This window comes from Alosa sapidissima, chromosome 16 (genome assembly GCF_018492685.1).
Source record: "Alosa sapidissima isolate fAloSap1 chromosome 16, fAloSap1.pri, whole genome shotgun sequence".
NCBI lineage: Eukaryota > Metazoa > Chordata > Actinopteri > Clupeiformes > Clupeidae > Alosa > Alosa sapidissima.
In genome coordinates this window covers 284,555-303,912 of record NC_055972.1, presented here as the reverse complement: position 1 = coordinate 303,912, position 19,358 = coordinate 284,555, and the positions used below count along the sequence as shown (strand labels likewise).

Sequence of the window (19,358 nt, the reverse complement as noted above, 5' to 3'; positions counted from 1 at the left end):
TTCCTCAGTGGTTCCATGTTGGTGGAATGAGTTGCCCAGTGCTCTTCGTTCTTGTGATAGTTTTTGGTCTTTTAAGCACTTCTTATACATTATGGTTTGTATGCAGTAGTACTGTTTTATTTTCATTATAGGCTGTTGATTAATTTTACATTTTTTATTATTGATATTCTCTTTAATGTAGTCTTACCATGTTTTTGATATTATTGATTGAATGGGCATTATTATTTATTATTGCTTTCCCCCCTCATTGTTTATTTCATTAGGCTATTGATTGATCCCTGTTTTAAGTATTATATTGTTTTGTATTTGTTAAGGGTAACCATAACCATCATCATCATAATGTGGTATTTTCTTATGCACTTGAAACAAAGAATAAAAATGTTTCTTTAAACGTAGTACCACTTTAAACACATCACACACTGAACAGCAAAGTAGCTTCCTGATTATGTGTAAAATGTTTACAGAGTATCCTGATGTAGTAGGTCCATGTTCTCATATTTTTACAGCTGACATGAAGGCTGCAGCATTACATTTTTTATTTATAATGGAGCACCCTCTCTGGTGAAAGACTAGCAAGCCTGTGGTAGAGGCATACGATTACAGACATATTGAGAGAGCCTATCAATGAGTTGTCAAAGTTTTCAATTTAGACGTATTATTTTGAAATGGGATACGTCTATGGGAGGATTTACACATCACTGGGAATACCTGATCAAATCATACCAATGCAAAATGCTTCTCCAGCAGTGCAATCGCAGGTAACAACGATACCTTAACTCAGCATTTTCAGATACCGCTGTTATGAGCGTTCTAAGCAAATTGTCCATTTGTAACTTTGAATCCTACCTCACGTTAAGCTATGGTCCAATAATGTGTTCACTAAAACACAAGTAAAGTTATTTGTCGGGCTGATTCATAAATGGGCATACCGAGGTTGTCGACCTAGCAGGCTAGGTGGCGTTTATTGCCATTCGCAAAACTAAGCAAGAGTTAACGTTAATGAAACTTAACATCGCCTTCTTCAGTGACAAAGTGTATTCAAATGAAGTTGCAACGATGATGGCGGCAATCACTGGTTATGTTAAACCATTTGAAACAAGTAGGACTGTAAATTATGGGGACTATGGCTAACGTCACTTCGGATCAATATAGCAGAGCCCTTTTACTTTACCTATCAACTGGCTAATGCTAGCATGATGTAGCATGCTATGAGCTAATATACTTAGCATCTACGAAAGAACAGCACATATCTTTTTTCACAAAGAATCTGTAACAACTAACAACGATGTCTCTTACAAACAACTACACAATGTATGACTATCAATATGTATTTAGTCAGACTGTGATAAGATATAGCCTAATGATAATGACAGCAACACTTATTTAGGTTAGATTATGTGTCGAAATCAGGTGTCGTTAAAATAAGTGAGCGATGGCGTGGTAGTGTCTGCAGCCTAGACGGTAAAACATAATGGACAAAGCGTCGTGTCTGCAGCCGGCCAGCTGTCAATCATAGGTGTAAACACGCCCTTTTTAGATTTGTTAATATAACATTAAAAAAAATAATTTCAGCGAGAAAAGAAAAATTGTGTGTATTGAAGCATCTTGAAAACTATTTTTTCGAATAAAAAGTTGTTGATACAAAAATAGTTTTAGGTGAGAAAAGTGACACGGAAAGTTGGCTACTTGGCCATTGAAATACATGGGGATGGGCGGAGTTACACATTGTACTGCAGCCAGCCACCAGGGGGCTCTGGACTAACGCTCGCATCACTCTTAACAGACGGCACACTGTCCAGTTCTATATATACAGTCTATGGTCTCTCCAGTGAACTGGACAGCTCACTTTTCTCTTCACTTCTTTTTCTTCACTTTATCCATTAAACTCTACCTAGTCACATCCATTAATTCACTATTAAATAATTTAGCTATTTAAACCACTCAACTATTGATTTGTTTAGCCATTCCAACTGTCACTTGTTTTTAATTGTTTATTTAGGTAGGGACAGTGCATATTGATGGACATAAGTACAAGTACACAATGTAAATATGCAAGTTAGCGCCACTTGTCATTAACTATGACTCCCGCCAACTGTTTCTCTGCCTAAAACTGTTTCAAAATAAAAGTCCTCACTACAATAATTCCCTATTAAATAATTTAACTATTTAAACTTTTCAACTATTTAACTATTCAGCCATTCCAACTGTCAGTTGTCATCAACTATGACTCCCGACAACTGTTTCCTCAGCCCACAACTGAAACACAGTTCACACAGAACACACCGAAACAGCTTCTCAAACTGGATCACTTATCAACTCAAACTGGATCACTTATCAACTCAAACTGGATCACTTATCAACGGATGTCAGTTTGACAGGATTTCAGCCTGTGAGTCAGTGATTGAATGTGTGAGTTTGGATGTGTATGTGTGTGCATGTCTGACAAGGGGTTTTGTTCTGAGACACACACACGCGCGCACACACACACACACACACACACAATAGACACATGGGCACAGTCACTTTATTCAGAGGTCAAAGTTCATCTAATCCGATCTTGATCCTAATACTCAGCTGCTAGGTCAGGTTAGGGGTGCTGTGTGTGTGTGTTTGTGAAAAACATAAACTCTGTTTGTGTGTGTGTGTGTGTTTTGTAGCCTTACACACACACACCTACACATCTGAAATGGGAGACACAGCTGCACTGCCCCCACCTCTCCCAGACTGGATTAGTGTGTGTGTGTGTGTGTGTGTCTGTCTGAGGAGGTTTGTATGAGCAGAGGTTTACGAGCAGATAAAGTCTGGCTGTAAATCGGCCTGCAGCTTTCACAGGCCCTCTGCGCCCCTACGCAACACACACACACACACACACACACACACACATACACACACACACACACACACAGACATTTGCTCACACACTCTTACAGGATTCCACAAGCACTAGAGCAGAGTGCTTTACCAGACTCACACACACACACGCACATACTCTCTTTCTCTCTATCTCTTTCTCTCTCTCTCTCTCTCACACACACACACACACACACACACACACACACACACACACACACACACACACACTCTATAAGACTATGAACCATCGCACACAAATCCATCCACACTTTGTCTCTTTTACGCTCACACACACACATACACACCACACACCAGCTATTGTCTTGAGTGAAGATAGAGTGAAGGCCTTAACAGGCCTTGTAGTGCCTCTATGGATGTATGTTAGTTTAGCATATCCCTGACACGCTAGCCATGCTATAGTGGGCCTCTATGGATGTATGTTAGCTTTAGCATATCCCTGACACGCTAGCCATGCTATAGTGGGCCTCTATGGATGTATGTTAGCTTTAGCATATCCCTGACACGCTAGCCATGCTATAGTGGGCCTCTATGGATGTATGTTAGCTTTAGCATATCCCTGACACGCTAGCCATGCTATAGTGGGCCTCTATGGATATATGTTAGCTTTAGCATATCCCTGACACGCTAGCCATGCTATAGTGGGCCTCTATTGATGTATGTTAGCTTAAGCATATCCCTGACATTGTTAGTCATGCTATGGTGGGCTCCTATGTATGTATTGTATTGAAAGATGCAGTAGTACCTAATGATGTATTTGTAATAACGTTGGCCAATGCTAGGCCACCATTGATAGGGGTCAAGTCGTCCACTGTGTTGCTGTCCTTCCTACCTACCAAAGGATGACACGGAACCATTGGTTTTCATTTTGATTGCTGAGTGATGTTCGAATGAGTTAACGCTCATATTTAAAATTAAAAGACCACTGCAAATTTTAATATGGCCCTCAACTCATTCCAGTGTCACTCAGCAACCATAGGAAGACATCAGAAAAATGTGCAGTGGTCTCTTAAGTTTTTTTCAAAGCTCTATGTCTCAAAATGTGTTACCATGTCAGTGCATTGGTATAGTTTATCTGTGTGTGTGTGTGTGAAGTGCAAGTATGAAGCTAGTGTGTGTCTCTGAATGCATGTGTAAGCTTTAGTGCGTTAGTGGAGCGTATGAAGGTGTGTGTGTGTGAGTGTATCGGAATGCATATGAGTTAGGAACTCGTGATTAGTTGTGTGTGCTGCCTCCATATGTTAACTCCATGTGTTTAATGGTAATACACTTTCTGTGTGTGTGTGAGTGTCTGTGTGTGTGTGAGAGAGAGAGATGGTGTGAGAAATAATGCTGGTTGTTACAGTAGTAAATGGATGAGCAAGCACACATTAAGGATTAATACACACACACACACACACACACACACACACACACACGCGCACACACACACACACATACACACGCACACGTAGTTACCGATGTTACCGATGCCTGATATCTGATACCGTAGTTACCGATGTTGCCGTAGTTACCGATGCCTGATATCTGATACCGTAGTTACCGATGTTGCCGTAGTTACCGATGCCGATGGCTGATATCTGATACCGTAGTTAAATTAATAAACTACTGTATGGAAAAGACTAAAGGCAACAGGCTTGACTTAAACATTATTTTCCTAACTACTGTAAACATTAGATATAAATGAAATGTATTACTACTGTTATTATTATTGTTATTATTACTACTACTATTAGAATTAGCAAACATAAAACACACATACATAACAACTTTCTCCTACTAAATTAGTTTTGTGCAGATAAAATTCCCATATTAATGATATAGGCCTACATTAAAACACCCCTGCCAAAATGGTTTCACTCGCAAAAAACCCTCCCTATTTACCCATAGTGGTACAGTCCCTCGGTTTCCCCGCAATAAACTAAGAAGTTCACACAGAGTTCCAATGGTGGTAAACATATACGATGTTGTAAGTTTAAACTAATAAATGAGAAGTTTTTAACAGCTAGTGTGAACATTTGCATTTCTTGATACCAGGAACAGTTTATACAGATAAGAGATGAAAAATGTAACAAAAACGCATGAAGATCGTAATTAATGAGAAATGGTGGTTAATAAACTAATGAGTAGTAAACCAGAAATATAAACGCATGAAGATTGTAATTAATGAGAAATGGTGGTTAATAAACTAATGAGTAGTAAACCAGAAATAAACGCATGAAGATCGTAATTAATGAGAAATGGTGGTTAATAAACTAATGAGTAGTAAACCAGAAATAAACGCATGAAGATCGTAATTAATGAGAAATGGTGGTTAATAAACTAATGAGTAGTAAACCAGAAATATAAACGCATGAAGATCGTAATTAATGAGAAATGGTGGTTAATAAACTAATGAGTAGTAAACCAGAAATAAACGCATGAAGATCGTAATTAATGAGAAATGGTGGTTAATAAACTAATGAGTAGTAAACCAGAAATATAATGATGGGCAGATCTTAATATCGGATCAGTATACCCCCAGCACATATCACACACACACACACACACTATGGCTACTTGATTGCACTGGTGAGAATCTGTCTTGACACACTTCTTCTGGAAATGTGTGTGTGTGTGTGTGTGTGTGTGTGTTTGTTTGAATCATGTGATCATCCACTGCAAAGTGGTTTGCTGTTCATGTCTGTGCTGTCGCTATGGTGAGTGGTCTCTTGGAAACAGCTGAGCTGAGGATGAACAGAGGATGGAGGGACAAAGAGGGAAATGGAGAGAGGGATGGAAAGAGAGAGAGGGAGAGAGAGAGGGATGGAAAGAGGGAGAGAGGGATGGAAAGAGGGAGAGGGAGAGAGAGAAGGACAATGAGGGAAAGAGAGAGGGAGAAGAGGAGAGAGAGGGATGGAAAGAGGGAGAGGGAGAAGAGGAGAGAGAGGGATGGAAAGAGGGAGGGAGAGAGGGAGAGGGGGATGGAAAGAGGGAGAGGGGGAGAGAGAGGGATGGAAAGAGAGAGGGGGGAGAGAGAGAGAGAGGGGTGGAAAGAGAGAGGGAGAAGAGGAGAGAGAGGGATGGAAAGAGGGAGAGGGGGATGGAAAGAGGGAGGGAGAGGGGGATGGAAAGAGGGAGAGGGGGAGAGAGAGGGATGGAAAGAGAGAGGGGGGGTAGAGGGAAAGAAGGAAGGAGAGAGAAAGAAAGAAGGAAGGAAAGAGAGGGAAGGAAAGGGTGAGAGAGAGAGGGAAGGAAAGGGTGAGAGAGAGGGAAGGAAAGGGTGAGAGAGAGAGGGAAGGAAAGGGTGAGAGAGAGAGACAACAAAACTAAATGACTGATAATGACACAGACACATGAAATGAACTGGACAACAAATATAGCCAGGTTACGGTGTGTGTGTGTGTGTGTGTGTGTGTGTGTGTAGATGTTTGTATGTAAATGTATGTGTGACTTTGTGTGTTTGTGTGTGTGAGTAAGTGGATGTGTGAGTGTGTGTGTGTGGTGGGGGTGTGTGTGTGTATGGGTGTGTGTTTTGTCTGGTTAAAAGCTGTGTGTGTTCATGTGTGGTAGAAGACAAAACACAACGTGTGTGTGTGTGTGTGTGTGTGAGGAGAAAAGACAAACAGGCTACGGGAAGCATTAAAAGCATTATTAGGCTTCTGCACACTGACATGAAATACAGAAATACACATCCTACTGAAATACACATGGAATACACATCCTACATGAAATACACATCCTACTGAAATACACATCCTACATAAAATACACATCCTACATGAAATACACATCCTACTGCAAAACAACACTGACATTCTTAGTATCTATACTAATAAAATGAGGTATTGTGACGTTTTTAATTTCAGGGTATTGTGACGTTTTTAATTTCAGGGTATCGTGACGTTTGTAATTTCAGGGTATTTTAATGTTAATTTCAGGGTATTGTGACGTTTGTCATTTCAGGGTATTGTGAGGTTTGTCATTTCAAGGTATTGTGACGTTTTTAATTTCAGGGTTAGGGTTGGAATACTTTTTGTGGTATCGGTGCACCGTGCAACACTAATATACACACACACACACACACACACATATTTATGTGTACAGTTTATACTCTTAACACTGATTTTTTTATACCTTCACCCCCCAACCCCCCACCGCATGCGTAGTGGATGATACAGAAGCCGCATAAAGTGGCAACGTTCTTCGGCTGCATCGGGAAGGATAAGTTTGGGGAGATACTCCAGCAGAAGGCCGAGGAGGCCCACGTAGACGCACACTACTTCCAGCAGAGCGAAGAACCAACTGGCACCTGTGCTGCCTGTATTACAGGAGACAACAGGTCTGCGACACACACACTCGCACACACACACACACACACACATAGACAAACATACACATACACACACACGTAGACACACACTCACACACACACACACGTAGACACACACACGTAGACTCACACATGCACACACACACTCACACACGCACACTCACACACGCACGTAGGCACACACACACACTTATACATACACATAGACACACTCACACACGCACGTGGACGCACACTACTGCAGCCTGTATTACAGGAGACAACAGGTCTGCAACACACACACATACATGCACGTAGGCGCACGCACGCACGTACGTACGTATATACATACTATGTTTGAACTGAGCGAAGAGCCATCTGGCACCTGTGCAGCCTGTATTACAGGAGGCAACAGGTCTGCAACACACACACACACACACACACTACTGCAACAAACAGCTAGCAGGAACTAGCTGGAAGCTGTGCAATGTGTATGGTGATTATGTGTGTGTGTATGTGTGTGTGTGTGTGTGTGTAGGTCGCTGGTTGCTAACTTGGCAGCTGCCAACTGTTACAAGAAGGACAAGCACCTGGACCTGGAGGAAAACTGGGCGTTAGTGGAGAAGGCCAAGGTCTTCTACATCGCTGTGAGTACACACACACACACACACACACACACACACACACACACACACAGAAATCAGAAAGCTGTCTAGGAATCGGAAGAGAGGTGTTTGGAATTCCCGCGTTACAATCGTCAGCCAATCAAGGTGGTCACTTCAGTCAAGCTCGTGCACGAGTAAAGACGTCAACCATAGCCACGAAGACTCACTCCTAGTTTAGGAGTTGTCTGAAAGGCTTTGTGAATAACTTTTAAGAGAAAACTCCAAGCTAAAATCTTTTAAGTGCGATTTAGGAGTAGCCTACTCCTAGTAGTAAGATAAAAGCCTTTGTGAATAGCCTACGGCCCCAGTTATTCATCATCTTCCGTCCTTGTGTAGCGCACGCATTCTGAGACCTGTCACCTGTCACTCATCATCGTAAGGGAGGTGTTTGGAATCATGCCCGCGTTACAATCATCAGCCAATCAGCCAATCAAGGTGGTCACGCTTGCCCATTTACCCAAATGAATGGTCGAATATTACTGATGATCATTGTTATTTAAGAACATGCAATGTGCGTAGGGTACTAAAAACATCTTGCTCGTAAAAAAGCATCATAACGCACATTCTGGTGGGTCTGTTATTTACTGTAGGCTGCGCAAACCCCAGGCCTTTATTTTGGCCATTCATTCATTCATTCAACCTTTATTCTCGGAGGGTCATTGAGGGAAGCCCTCATTTTCAATGAAGCCGAGATTACAGAAGCGAAGCAAAGCGCTCCACAAACATTCGAGGCCTTCTGTTGAAGAATTTTATATAAAGCCTGCGCTAACAGTAATCCTCCTGCCCCTGATAGGCCTACCACAGCTGTGGATAGTGTGGATAACACAATCCAATGTGTGTCTCAATTGTCCCCCGCTGACCATCTCACACATTTCTCTAGATTTTGCAACGAACTTACATGACACAATGCCATAAAATATGCCAGTTTTAGGACACAGAATAATGTTTGTAATGATACCAGGTAGGCCTACTTTTAACAGCAATGTCCTCGTGCACTAGCTTGTTAAGCCAGTGGTTCTCAAACTTTTATTTCATTCCCCACTTTGATCAAGGGGCATGACTGATGATAGTGGAGATAACGTGTTATCCCGAGGCTTTTGTAAGTCAGCATCTTCGACGGTAGTCTATTAAAAATATAAGTTTTCGATGTCCCAAACGGAGAGCCATACTTTATTGTTTTTAACGATCTCTATGCTACTCACAAAAATGTAGGAATGGGGACATGATGAAGTAGGCTATCCAACTGTCTGTGTTAAATTATTGTGATTACGAGCCAGTGGTTTTCAAACAGTGACTCGGACATCTAACTAAATGCAACAGGCTCATATCGTCCTCGCATTCGCAAAATGAGGACCAGTGTTTTGTCAAATTGCAAATAGCTATTCGTTTTAACGATTTTTTTATCATAGTATGAAGTGCTTTTTGTATAGGCTACTATCTTAATCTTGGAATATGGGGAGGGAAGTGGCGCGTCTGCAGTCAGCCAAATATGAATGTAATTCTGCGGCATAAAGCAGATGTATTTGTTTATTGTACAGAAAAATAAAAATGACATGTCAAGCAGTCAATTGACTACATTGCAGTCAAGAAGTAGGGCAAATTAAGACACTGTTTTGATTTGCGTAGTTGCGTTACCCCCAACACTGACAATAACATAGACAGCAAATTAAGATATTTTTTCATTTTGTGGAGCGGCACCGGTAGGCTATCAAAAGCAGATTTCGATTTTCGCTACCACCGTGTAGTCAAGCCTTAAGCCATACCCAAGTAGCCTTAATCGAGGTAATGTTTAATTACGATTTATTTTGTTATTGAATTCGTAGGCTGGGATTCCTCTCGGTAACAATTACGTTTAAAGGTAGCCTAGCCTCCTGCTTTTTCAGAAGGGGCGGCAGTCAGGCTACTGACAGAGCGATGTACAGTGGCAGAGCGACGCACAGTGGCTGAAAGTGGTACTAAAGCTTCACGCAGCTTCACGCCTCGTAATGCGCGACTGAAGTGGCCATTTGAAAGCGATGCCCACTGTACACACACTCACACGAATACACACACACACATACATACACACTCACGCACGCACACACATACATACACACTCATGCTCACACGCATACACACACGCACGCACGCACACACACACACACACACACAATCTGTACATACAAACACACGAATACACACACACGCACACACACACATACATACACACTCACGCTCACACGCACACACACACACACACACACATACATACTGTACATACACACTCATGCACGCTCACACGCGCACGCACACACACACACACAAATACTCACATTGATCATACTGGAAAGCTGTTCCTCATCTCTCTCCCAGATGCTACTGTGCACATAAAGAATTAAGTGTGTGTGTGTGTGTGTGTGCGGTGTGTGTGTGTTCTCATGCTGAACAGCACCACATCTCTGTGCCATCTGGTCTCTGGCTGGTGAAGTAGCAGACTGTGTAGCTTATTATTATTATAAGTCAACAACATCTTCAGTTTCTGCCCCCTACCTGACAGTACACACACACACGTGTACAAGCAAGCACAGACTCACACACGTACACAGCTTGATGTGGATCGTTGTCAATGTCAGGCTTCTTGCTGTCTTTTCCAATCAAATCAAGCAACAGCAGGTGAGAAGCTAATTACGTCTGTGTGTATGTGTGTTTGTCTGTATGTCCGTAGGTGTTTGTGTGTGTATGTCTGTGTGTGTGTGTGTGTGTGTGTCTGTATGTGTGTGTATGTGTCAGGCTTTCCGTTGTCTGGAAAAAAAATGAAATGTCCAACAAAATTAAATCTCTCCGGTCAAATTGTCTGATTGAAATTGACTAATAATCCCGTCCCTCTAACGCAATCTGAATTTGAGAATAAGCCGAAAATGTAGGCCTATAAAGCAGAATACATCCTTTGGCTATGTTTTAAAGTAAAATGCTCTACCGTTTGAAAGTTATTAAACAACACTCATATGCTGCATCTCAAATAAAGTGCACGCTTAAAACGTCTGTTAAACAAGGAACGAATGAGTGAGAAGGTTCAAACATTGCCAGGCCAGACGCGATGGATGATGGTAAATCGGTAACGCCTGAAGCCTCAGATGTCCAGTCAGCTCCACCACCACCAGAGAAAAAGTCGAAATGTCGGGCATATCGGAATCAGTGACATTGGAAGTGAAGATGCGGGGGGTGCGGTCACACCAAGGCACTCATTTTCTGTGTAGACAGACCCATGGCTACACTGGACAACTGTGTTCTGTTCCCATGGCTACACTGGACAACTGTGTTCTGTTCCCAGAGCATGCGTTCTCTGTCTATGATCTGCAGGGTTAGTGTGTGTGTGTGTGTGTGTGTGTGTGTGTGTGTGTGTATCTATGATCTGCAGGGTTAGGGCTCCTCCACGAGGAGATTGCTGGTGTGCGGATCATTTGCGGCACAATCGAATGGGATCATTGAACCGCAGACCGAAAGAAAAAGAAACTAAACATTTTCCAGAGTAGGAAATATTTCTTAATTTAGTGTTATGAAATAAGGAGGCATAGCATTAGGGAGTAGTGGTGTGTAGTGGTGATGTTTGGGGTATGACACAGGATGTATACAGGTTGTTTGTGTGTGTGTGTGTGTGTGTGTGTGTGTGTGTGTGTGTGTCATCATCCTTACTCATCAAAACAACACCACTGTACTTGTCAAAAATGGATTTATAGTGTTTTGGAAAAGAGCTCTTTAAATAGAAAGACCCGTACAAGAGTGTTGTTGGGTGTGTGTGTGTCTGTGAGGGGTCTTTGAGCCGTCGTGTGTGTGTGTGTCTGTGTCTGTGTCTGTGAGGGGTCTTTGAGCCGTCGTGTGTGTGTGTGTGTGTGTGTGCGTGTGTGTCTGTGAGGGGTCTTTGAGCCGTCGTGTGGTTGTAGTCTTGAACAGAGCCGTGAGAGTATAGAATAGACATGAGTAGAGAAGTAATACTGTGTGAATAGAGATCAGTAGCTTAATAGAGTTGTGTGTTTGTGTGTGCGTGTGTGTGTGCAGGGGTTCTTCCTGACGGTGTCTGTGGAGTCCATGCTGAAGGTGGCGGCTCATGCAGCAGAGCACAACAAGATCTTCTGCCTCAACTTGTCCGCGCTCTTCATTTGCCAGTTCTTCAAGGACGCCCTCATGCAGGTCATGCCCTACGTCGACATCCTCTTCGGGAACGAGACGGTGAGAGCCAGAGAGAGTGTGTGTGGTGTTAAAATATGGGGGGGTTACTAGAGAGTGAGACAGCCTAACTCTGTGTTTACTGCAGCTGACTGTGTGTTTGTTGCAGCTGTAACGTGATAAGTACAGCGAGACATGGCTACTAGTATAAGTGATGCTGTGGCTAACAAATAATAGCATGCTAACGTTAAGTCTGCTGATAATAGTATGCTAGTATGCTAACGTTAAGTCTGCTGATAATAGTATGCTAGTATGCTAACGTTAAGTCTGTTGATAATAGCATGCTAACGTTAAGTCTGCTGATAATAGCATGCTAACGTTAAGTCTTCTGATAATAGCATGCTAGTATGTTACATTACATTACATTACATTTGGCTGACGCTTTTTTAAGCCAAAGCGACTAACAACATGGTAAACACTTTAAGTTTTAGAGCAATTCTCAACAATTTTAGGACAATTTAAAAAACATTAGAGTACAGTAAGAATAAGTGCATCAGTGAGTGCTGTTTTTAACAGTTACGTGTCAGTTTAAGACGGCTGGTGAGTGCTAGGATCAGCAAGACTTGTTGTAAGTGTTGCTATGAGAGGAGATGTTCTCTAAAGAGCTGGAGTTTTTTGAAAATGGAGAGGGATGTCCCTGCCCTTGTAGGAACTGGCAGTGTGTTCCACCAACGAGGAACAACAGATGAGAAAAGTTTGGATTGGCTTGAGCGTACCGGTGGTAGAGCTAGACGTCGTTCGTTTGAGGAGCGCAGCGGTCTGGAGGTAGCGTATGTCTGTATGAGGGCATTCAAGTAGGTGGGAGCAGAACCGGAGACTACTTTGTAGGCAAGCGTTAGAGCCTTGAATTTGATGCGGGCCGCCAAAGGTAGCCAGTGTAGCTGGACGAGCAGAGGGGTGACGTGCCCTTTTGGGTTGGTTGTAGACCAGGCACGCCGCCGCGTTCTGGATCATCTGAAGTGGTTTCACTGCGCAGGCTGGGAGACCTGTCAGGAGGGCGTTGCAGTAGTCGAGTCGTGAGATGACTATTGCCTGAACCAGAAGTTGGGTAGCATCTTGAGTCAAGTAAGTCCTGATTTCCGTATGTTGTAGAGTGCGAAACGGCATGACCGGGCGACTGAGGCAACATGATCTGAGAAGTTTAGTTGGTTGTCGAGAACAACTCCTAGATTTCTTGCAGTCCTGGTAGGTGAAACAGACAGGGAGTCAAATTTGATGTTGATGTCGTGGTGTATGGTAGGTTTAGCTGGGAGGACCAGCAGTTCAGTCTTTGAGAGGTTCAGCTGGAGGTGGTGTGCCTTCATCCATGTAGCTATGTCTGAGAGGCAATCCGAGATCCGTGCTGAAACCAAGGGGTCATCAGGTGGAAAGGACAGATAGAGCTGTGTGTCGTCTGCATAGCAGTGGTATGAGAAGCCATGCGAACGGATAATCTGTCCCAGGGAGGTGGTGTAGATGGCAAAGAGAAGGGGGTCCAGCACTGAGCCCTGGGGGACCCCTGTGGTGAGATGGTGAGGTGCAGATAGCTGACCAAGCCATGATGCGTTCGTCCTGTGAGGTAGGATTCAAACCAGGAGAGAGCAGAACCGGAGATTCCCATGTTAGCGAGTATAGAGAGAAGGATGCGGTGATTAACCGTGTCAAAGGCAGCCGATAAGTCAAGCAGAATGAGTACTGATGACCGAGTGGTCGCCCTAGCTTCTTTTAAGGCTTCTGTTACAGACAGCAGAGTCGTTTCGGTAGAGTGGCCGCTTTTGAACCCAGATTGATTTGGATCCAGAAGGTTGTTCTGTGAAAGGAAGTCAGAGACCTGTTTGGAGACTGCTCGTTCAATGCCTTTTGGATAGGAAAGGCAGGAGTGAGACAGGGCGGTAGTTCTCGACTTGAGCAGGGTTGAGAGAAGCTTTTTTAAGTAACGGTGTTACCCGGGTCATTTTGAACGCTGTTGGAAATGTGCCGGAGGTTAGCGAGGCATTGATCACATGTGTGATAGCTGGAGCGATGGTCGGGCTGATGGACTGAAGTAGGCTCGTAGGTATAGGGTCCAGCGAGCATGTGGTAGAACGGCTGCATGTCAGGAGTCTAGATACTTCACTCTCGGAGAGAGGCGTGAATGCTGAAAAAGATGTTCCAGCAGACCCTTGAGGTTGTAGGAGTGCGGTATCTGAGTCAGATGCGTTGAGTGGGCATGTAGAGAATTGACTGCTGATTGCCGCCACTTTGTTTGTAAAAAATGAGGCGAGGGTATCTGCAGTAAGGCTGGATGGAGGAGGAGGCAGCTGAGGGTTGAGTAGCGATTTGAAGGTTGAGAAAAAAGTGTCTGTAGCGCTGTTGATTTTGTCATTGTAGAAAGCCGTCTTAGCAGCAGTGATGCTGGCTGAGAAGGAGGTCAGGAGTGTCTGGTAGTTTTTGAGGTCATCAGTTAGTTTGTTTTTGTGCCATTTCCTCTCCGCGGCTCTGAGTTTGGTGCCCTGCGATCGGAGGGTATCGTTTAGCCATGGATGAGAGTGTTTGGCCTTGTGGTAAGAGGGCACAGCTTGTCTAGACACGAGCTCAGTGTGGAGCAGAGCGAGTCAGTGGCCTCATTAACCTCCAGAGAGGAGAAGGTGTTGAGTGGAGGTAGACCGGAGGCAACCACGGAGGAAAAGTGCGTTGGAGACAGGTTCCGGATGTTGCGGCGGAACGTGACCATCGGCTGAGGAGCCGGAGGCTGTTCTGTCAGGCTGACGTTGAACTGGATGAAGAAGTGGTCAGAAAGATGGAGAGGCGTCACTATGAGGGTGTCTGTGCTGCAGTTCCGAGTAAAGATCAAGTCGAGCTCTTTGCCAGATTTGTGAGTCGGTGGGCTTTGAACCAGTTCGAGGTCAAAGGAGTGGATCAGGGCCAAAAAGTTCGCTGAGCCTGGGGCATCTAAGTGGATGTTCATATCGCCGAGAACAAGAAGCGGACAGTCATGCTCAGGGATGGAGGACAGCAGAGTGTCAAGTTCGTCCATAAAGTCGCCTAGTTGGCCTGGAGGACGGTAGATGACCAGCACGTAGAGTTTTGCTGGGGCGATCACTGTGATGGCATGGAATTCGAATGAGACATATTTGTTTGAAGGCAGTAGCGGGGTGAATTTTCATTTGTTGGAGATCAGCAGGCCCGTTCCACCTCCTCGTCCAGATGGGCGAGGGGTGTGGGATAGTGTAAGGTTAGTGGAGAGTGCAGCCGGGGTGGCAGTGTTCTCTGGTTTGATCCAAGTCTCAGTGAGAGCAAGGTATGCTAACGTTAAGTATGCTAACGTTAAGTCTGCTGATAATAATATGCTAATGTTAAGTCTGCTGATAATAGCATGCTAACGTTAAGTCTGCTGATAATAGTATGCTAACGTTAAGAGTCTGTCTCAATTGGTGTACTTACGTGAGTACACTTTCGTGTAGTACACTATGTGCACTGTGTGCTTACTGGCGGAGTGCGCAGATTTTAACAAAATAGTATTGTCTCATATCAAACACTAACTCCTTGCACTTCACGGAAATGACGATCGCAAATATTTTAACATAACTTTATTGGCGTCCTCAACTCGACAGTGACATGGTCATACTGTGTCAAAACATGAACCGTTTATGTTATATCTTGCTTGTACCTCCGTAAAGTCTGTTTTCCACTGCTGCTGCTTCAGCTTTGTCAACCGCGATTTCCACGAGTTTGAAAACGCTCCCTCCCCTTCCGCTATTTGGCCAAGATGAAATTTTTTTTTTAAAGCTCCCGAAGCGTCTGTTATTACACTGCGCACACACGTGTTATTGGTGTTGTATTGTATGGGGCGATATGATCACTCAATATCTAAAAATGATAAATGTGAGCATGAGCCGTCCCACGGCGGAATTTATTAAGCGCAACCACAGCACAGAGCCATGGCTCTGCCGCAGCAGAGCTCACGTAGCCATTCTGAAAACAGTTTATACCGGTTACTATAGTGACTATTTGTACGCCTTACATGACAGGTCCTGTCTGCACAGCTAAAAAAAAATCACCACTATTAACCTAAATAAGGCTTATGTGAAGCATGTTGCCCATTATGTAAACAGTTAGAACATATAGGCTATATTGACTATGGCATGATGATAATTGTAACAATGTAATGGCAAACGAAGACACGAAAGACTAACTTAGCATATGCCTACTTGTTGTGTTTTATTATTCATCTGTACTTAAATGGCATGACGACATAACTTAATGCAAAGGGTTTTGTGCAGCACGCTACAGAGGCTGTTGGCAATCGGTAAGTTTTTTTACGAAGACGTTGGTTAATATACTTTCCTGTAACACCACCAAATGTAGCGTTCTCTGTTTGTGACTTTGTAACGTGAGCTTTTTATAGCCCGAGCTCGGTGCCACGTTGCATGGAAGATCGACGTTGTGCGTAATGTGTGCCTGTGCGTGGGTGCGCAGGGAAAGAAATTATTTTTCTCCCCAAAACAAAACCCTTATTCCTCCACAAGTAGTGGACAATGATTGGGGAAAATGTATAATACAAAGGGCACAAACTAACATTGTGTGACGGGAGCCCAACCAAAGGGATAACTTGTTTCACGGGCAGAGAAAGACGCGCGACAGGACACGGGTATAATAAATGGCAGTTATAGAATTTTCGGTGACCGACTTTAACCGGTTAACCCTTAGAACCCTAAGCTGTTTTTAGGGCATTTTCACTACCTTTATTCATAAGGATTTATTCTGGTCATTGTAAGTGCCACACACACATATTATATATTGTTTTTTTCAGCAGAGTCTAGGCTATCCAGATCTGCCATCATTTAATGTATTAGTACTAGCATTGATTTTATTTTGATTTTTAAAATATTAAAATATAAAAATCATATTATAAGAATTCTTATATTTTGACCTGTATCTCACCACAGCAAGCTTAGAGCTCTACATGCATTTCATGTGTGTGTAGGGCAGACTGTCCTGAAACGGGCAATATAATTGCCATGTTGGAGGGATACTCTGGGGCTGAGCAATTTACAGAAATATGTGGTGTGTGATTTACGGAAATAAATGCCATTTTTTATTTAGCGATGAAAAATGACCATTCTGCGCTCCATATCTGTGACACGAACTGATCTGACCTGACTTGACCCAAGTTTGCCTGTTAGCATGTGTGACTATGGTGTATGCACTCATGATGATTCTCAACTTTTTACTGCATTGCCTTGAACAAAGTAAAGGCAAAAAAGGTGTTTCTTTGTTGAACAAATTGGGATGCAATGTGAGCCTTGAATTGGATGCCATGCAGGAATTTGCTAGGATCATGAACATGTTTTGCCATAGAGAAACACACGATAGCTTTGGATTATAAACATGCTTTGCCACAAAAACAGACAAAAACGTGGGGTAAGTCCAGCTATATGAAGTTATTATTTTGCTGTCACTTCGTCTGTTTTATAACCCAGAAGGATGTATTTGGTATCAAATGATAGCTCTGTGTCTCCTCTTTCATCTAACATACGTGGCATATATATCCGATCACGGGTCCGCGAGTAATTACTCCGAGAGTAATGGGTGTGCAGCGTCTGTGTACATGCCGTTAATATTTTGCAGTCACTTTGTTTGTTTTTATAAGCCAGAAAGATCGATATCCATGGTACCAATGGATAGCCCTGTTTCTCCTCTTTCATCTGATATGCTTGCCATATCTATGCGATCACGGGTTCGCGAGTAATTCAAACAAGAGTAATAGGTCCGCAGGTGAACACAGAGAAGTATAGACTTTAAATATTATGCAATTTTATTTAATTTCATGATTTTTTTTTTTATTTTCATACTTGATCGTACAGACAAGTGCGTAGTCTCTTTGGAAAGCCCCACTTCTTCTCTGTCATAAAATAAAGGTTTTATCTCATTGTGATGAACAGTCGCGGAGCAATGTAACAGAGAAGAAAGGGTGTGTTTTTTGACGCACTTTGCGTCAATCGGGTTCTAAGGGTTAATGAGGCTCCGTGGCCGGTTAAGATTTTTTTAAAATTTCGCCATCCCTAGTATGAATAATCACACAATATCCAATATTACTCTTAAAAAATATAATTGAAATTCTTGACATGGTATCGGTATCAAGAATGATTTTGATATTGTGACAATGCTAGTTATGTGCTTGTGTATGTGTGTGTGTTTGAGTCCACATAAGTCACTCAGCAAACTGCTGGATACATTTGTTCCCTGGCCATTACATGTCGTAAAGATAATTGGGTCGTTTGGGCGTATCAGGGGATAGTTGGGTCATTTGGGTATATCAGGGGATAATTGGGTCGTTTGGGCGTATCGGGGGATAGTTGGGTCATTTTGGGTCTATTGATGTCATCACTGATGTGTGCATGTCTGATGTGTTTGTGTGTGTGCGTGTGTGTTTAACACTTATAGCTTGTGTGTGTGTGTGTGTGTGACACGTATAGCTATCTGTGTGTGTGTGTGTGTTTAACACTTATAGCTATGTGTGTGTGTGTGACACGTATAGCTATCTGTGTGTGTGTGTGTGTTTAACACTTATAGCTATGTGTGTGTGTGTGTAACACTTATAGCTGTGTCTGTGTGTGTGTAACACGTATAGCTATGTGTGTGTTTGTGCGTGTGTGTTTAACACTAATAGCTATGTGTGTGTGTGTGTGTGTGTGTGTGTGTGTGTGTGTGTAACACAAATAGATATGTGTGTGTGTGCTATGTGTGTGTGTGTGTGTGTCTTTAACAGCTGTATATGTGTGTGTCTCTCTACAGGAGGCTGCCATGTTTGCACGAGAGCAAGGGTTTGAGGTGAGTGAAAATACATTATACACACACATACACACACAGGCCCTGTGTTTCCACACACACATACACACACAGGCCCTGTGTTTCCACACACACATTTGAATGCTTTTATTTGGATCAGAAAGGCAAGCAAGGAAAACAAGATCCAAATACTCTGGGAAGAGTCAATAATAAGGTGACAGGTCTACATGGCTCACATACTGTTACAGGTCCTTCCACTTATAATACTCAGTACATTAAGGATAAACAAAACATCTCCATCTCCATATTTGCATGCACCCTATAGTGGCTGAAACAGAGCAGAATTTTGCAAGTCTTTTGCCTCCTTTTTTTGCAGCCCCCCTAACTGCATCCCCCTGACCACATTCTTATGGACATGGCCTAAACTCACACACACACACACACCCTGACCACATTCTTATGGACATGGCCTAAACTCACACACACACACACACACACACCCTGACCACATTCTTATGGACATGGCCTAAACTTCCAAATACCAGGGTTACTAGTTTACAGTTGTATCCAAGTTGGTG

General features: G+C 43.1%; 1 protein-coding gene across 2 annotated transcripts in view; it reads left to right on the top strand.

Annotated features, from left to right (window-relative positions):
• Window positions 1-19,358, top strand: part of adka (adenosine kinase a) — a 111,906-nt gene that overhangs the window by 59,873 nt on the left and 32,675 nt on the right. For both annotated transcript variants that reach the window (XM_042065607.1, XM_042065608.1), the window contains exons 5-8: window positions 7,020-7,192; window positions 7,701-7,809; window positions 11,863-12,033; window positions 18,787-18,822. In XM_042065607.1, the coding sequence (XP_041921541.1) occupies window positions 7,020-7,192; window positions 7,701-7,809; window positions 11,863-12,033; window positions 18,787-18,822 (489 nt within the window). The remainder of the gene's footprint in view (window positions 1-7,019; window positions 7,193-7,700; window positions 7,810-11,862; window positions 12,034-18,786; window positions 18,823-19,358) is intronic.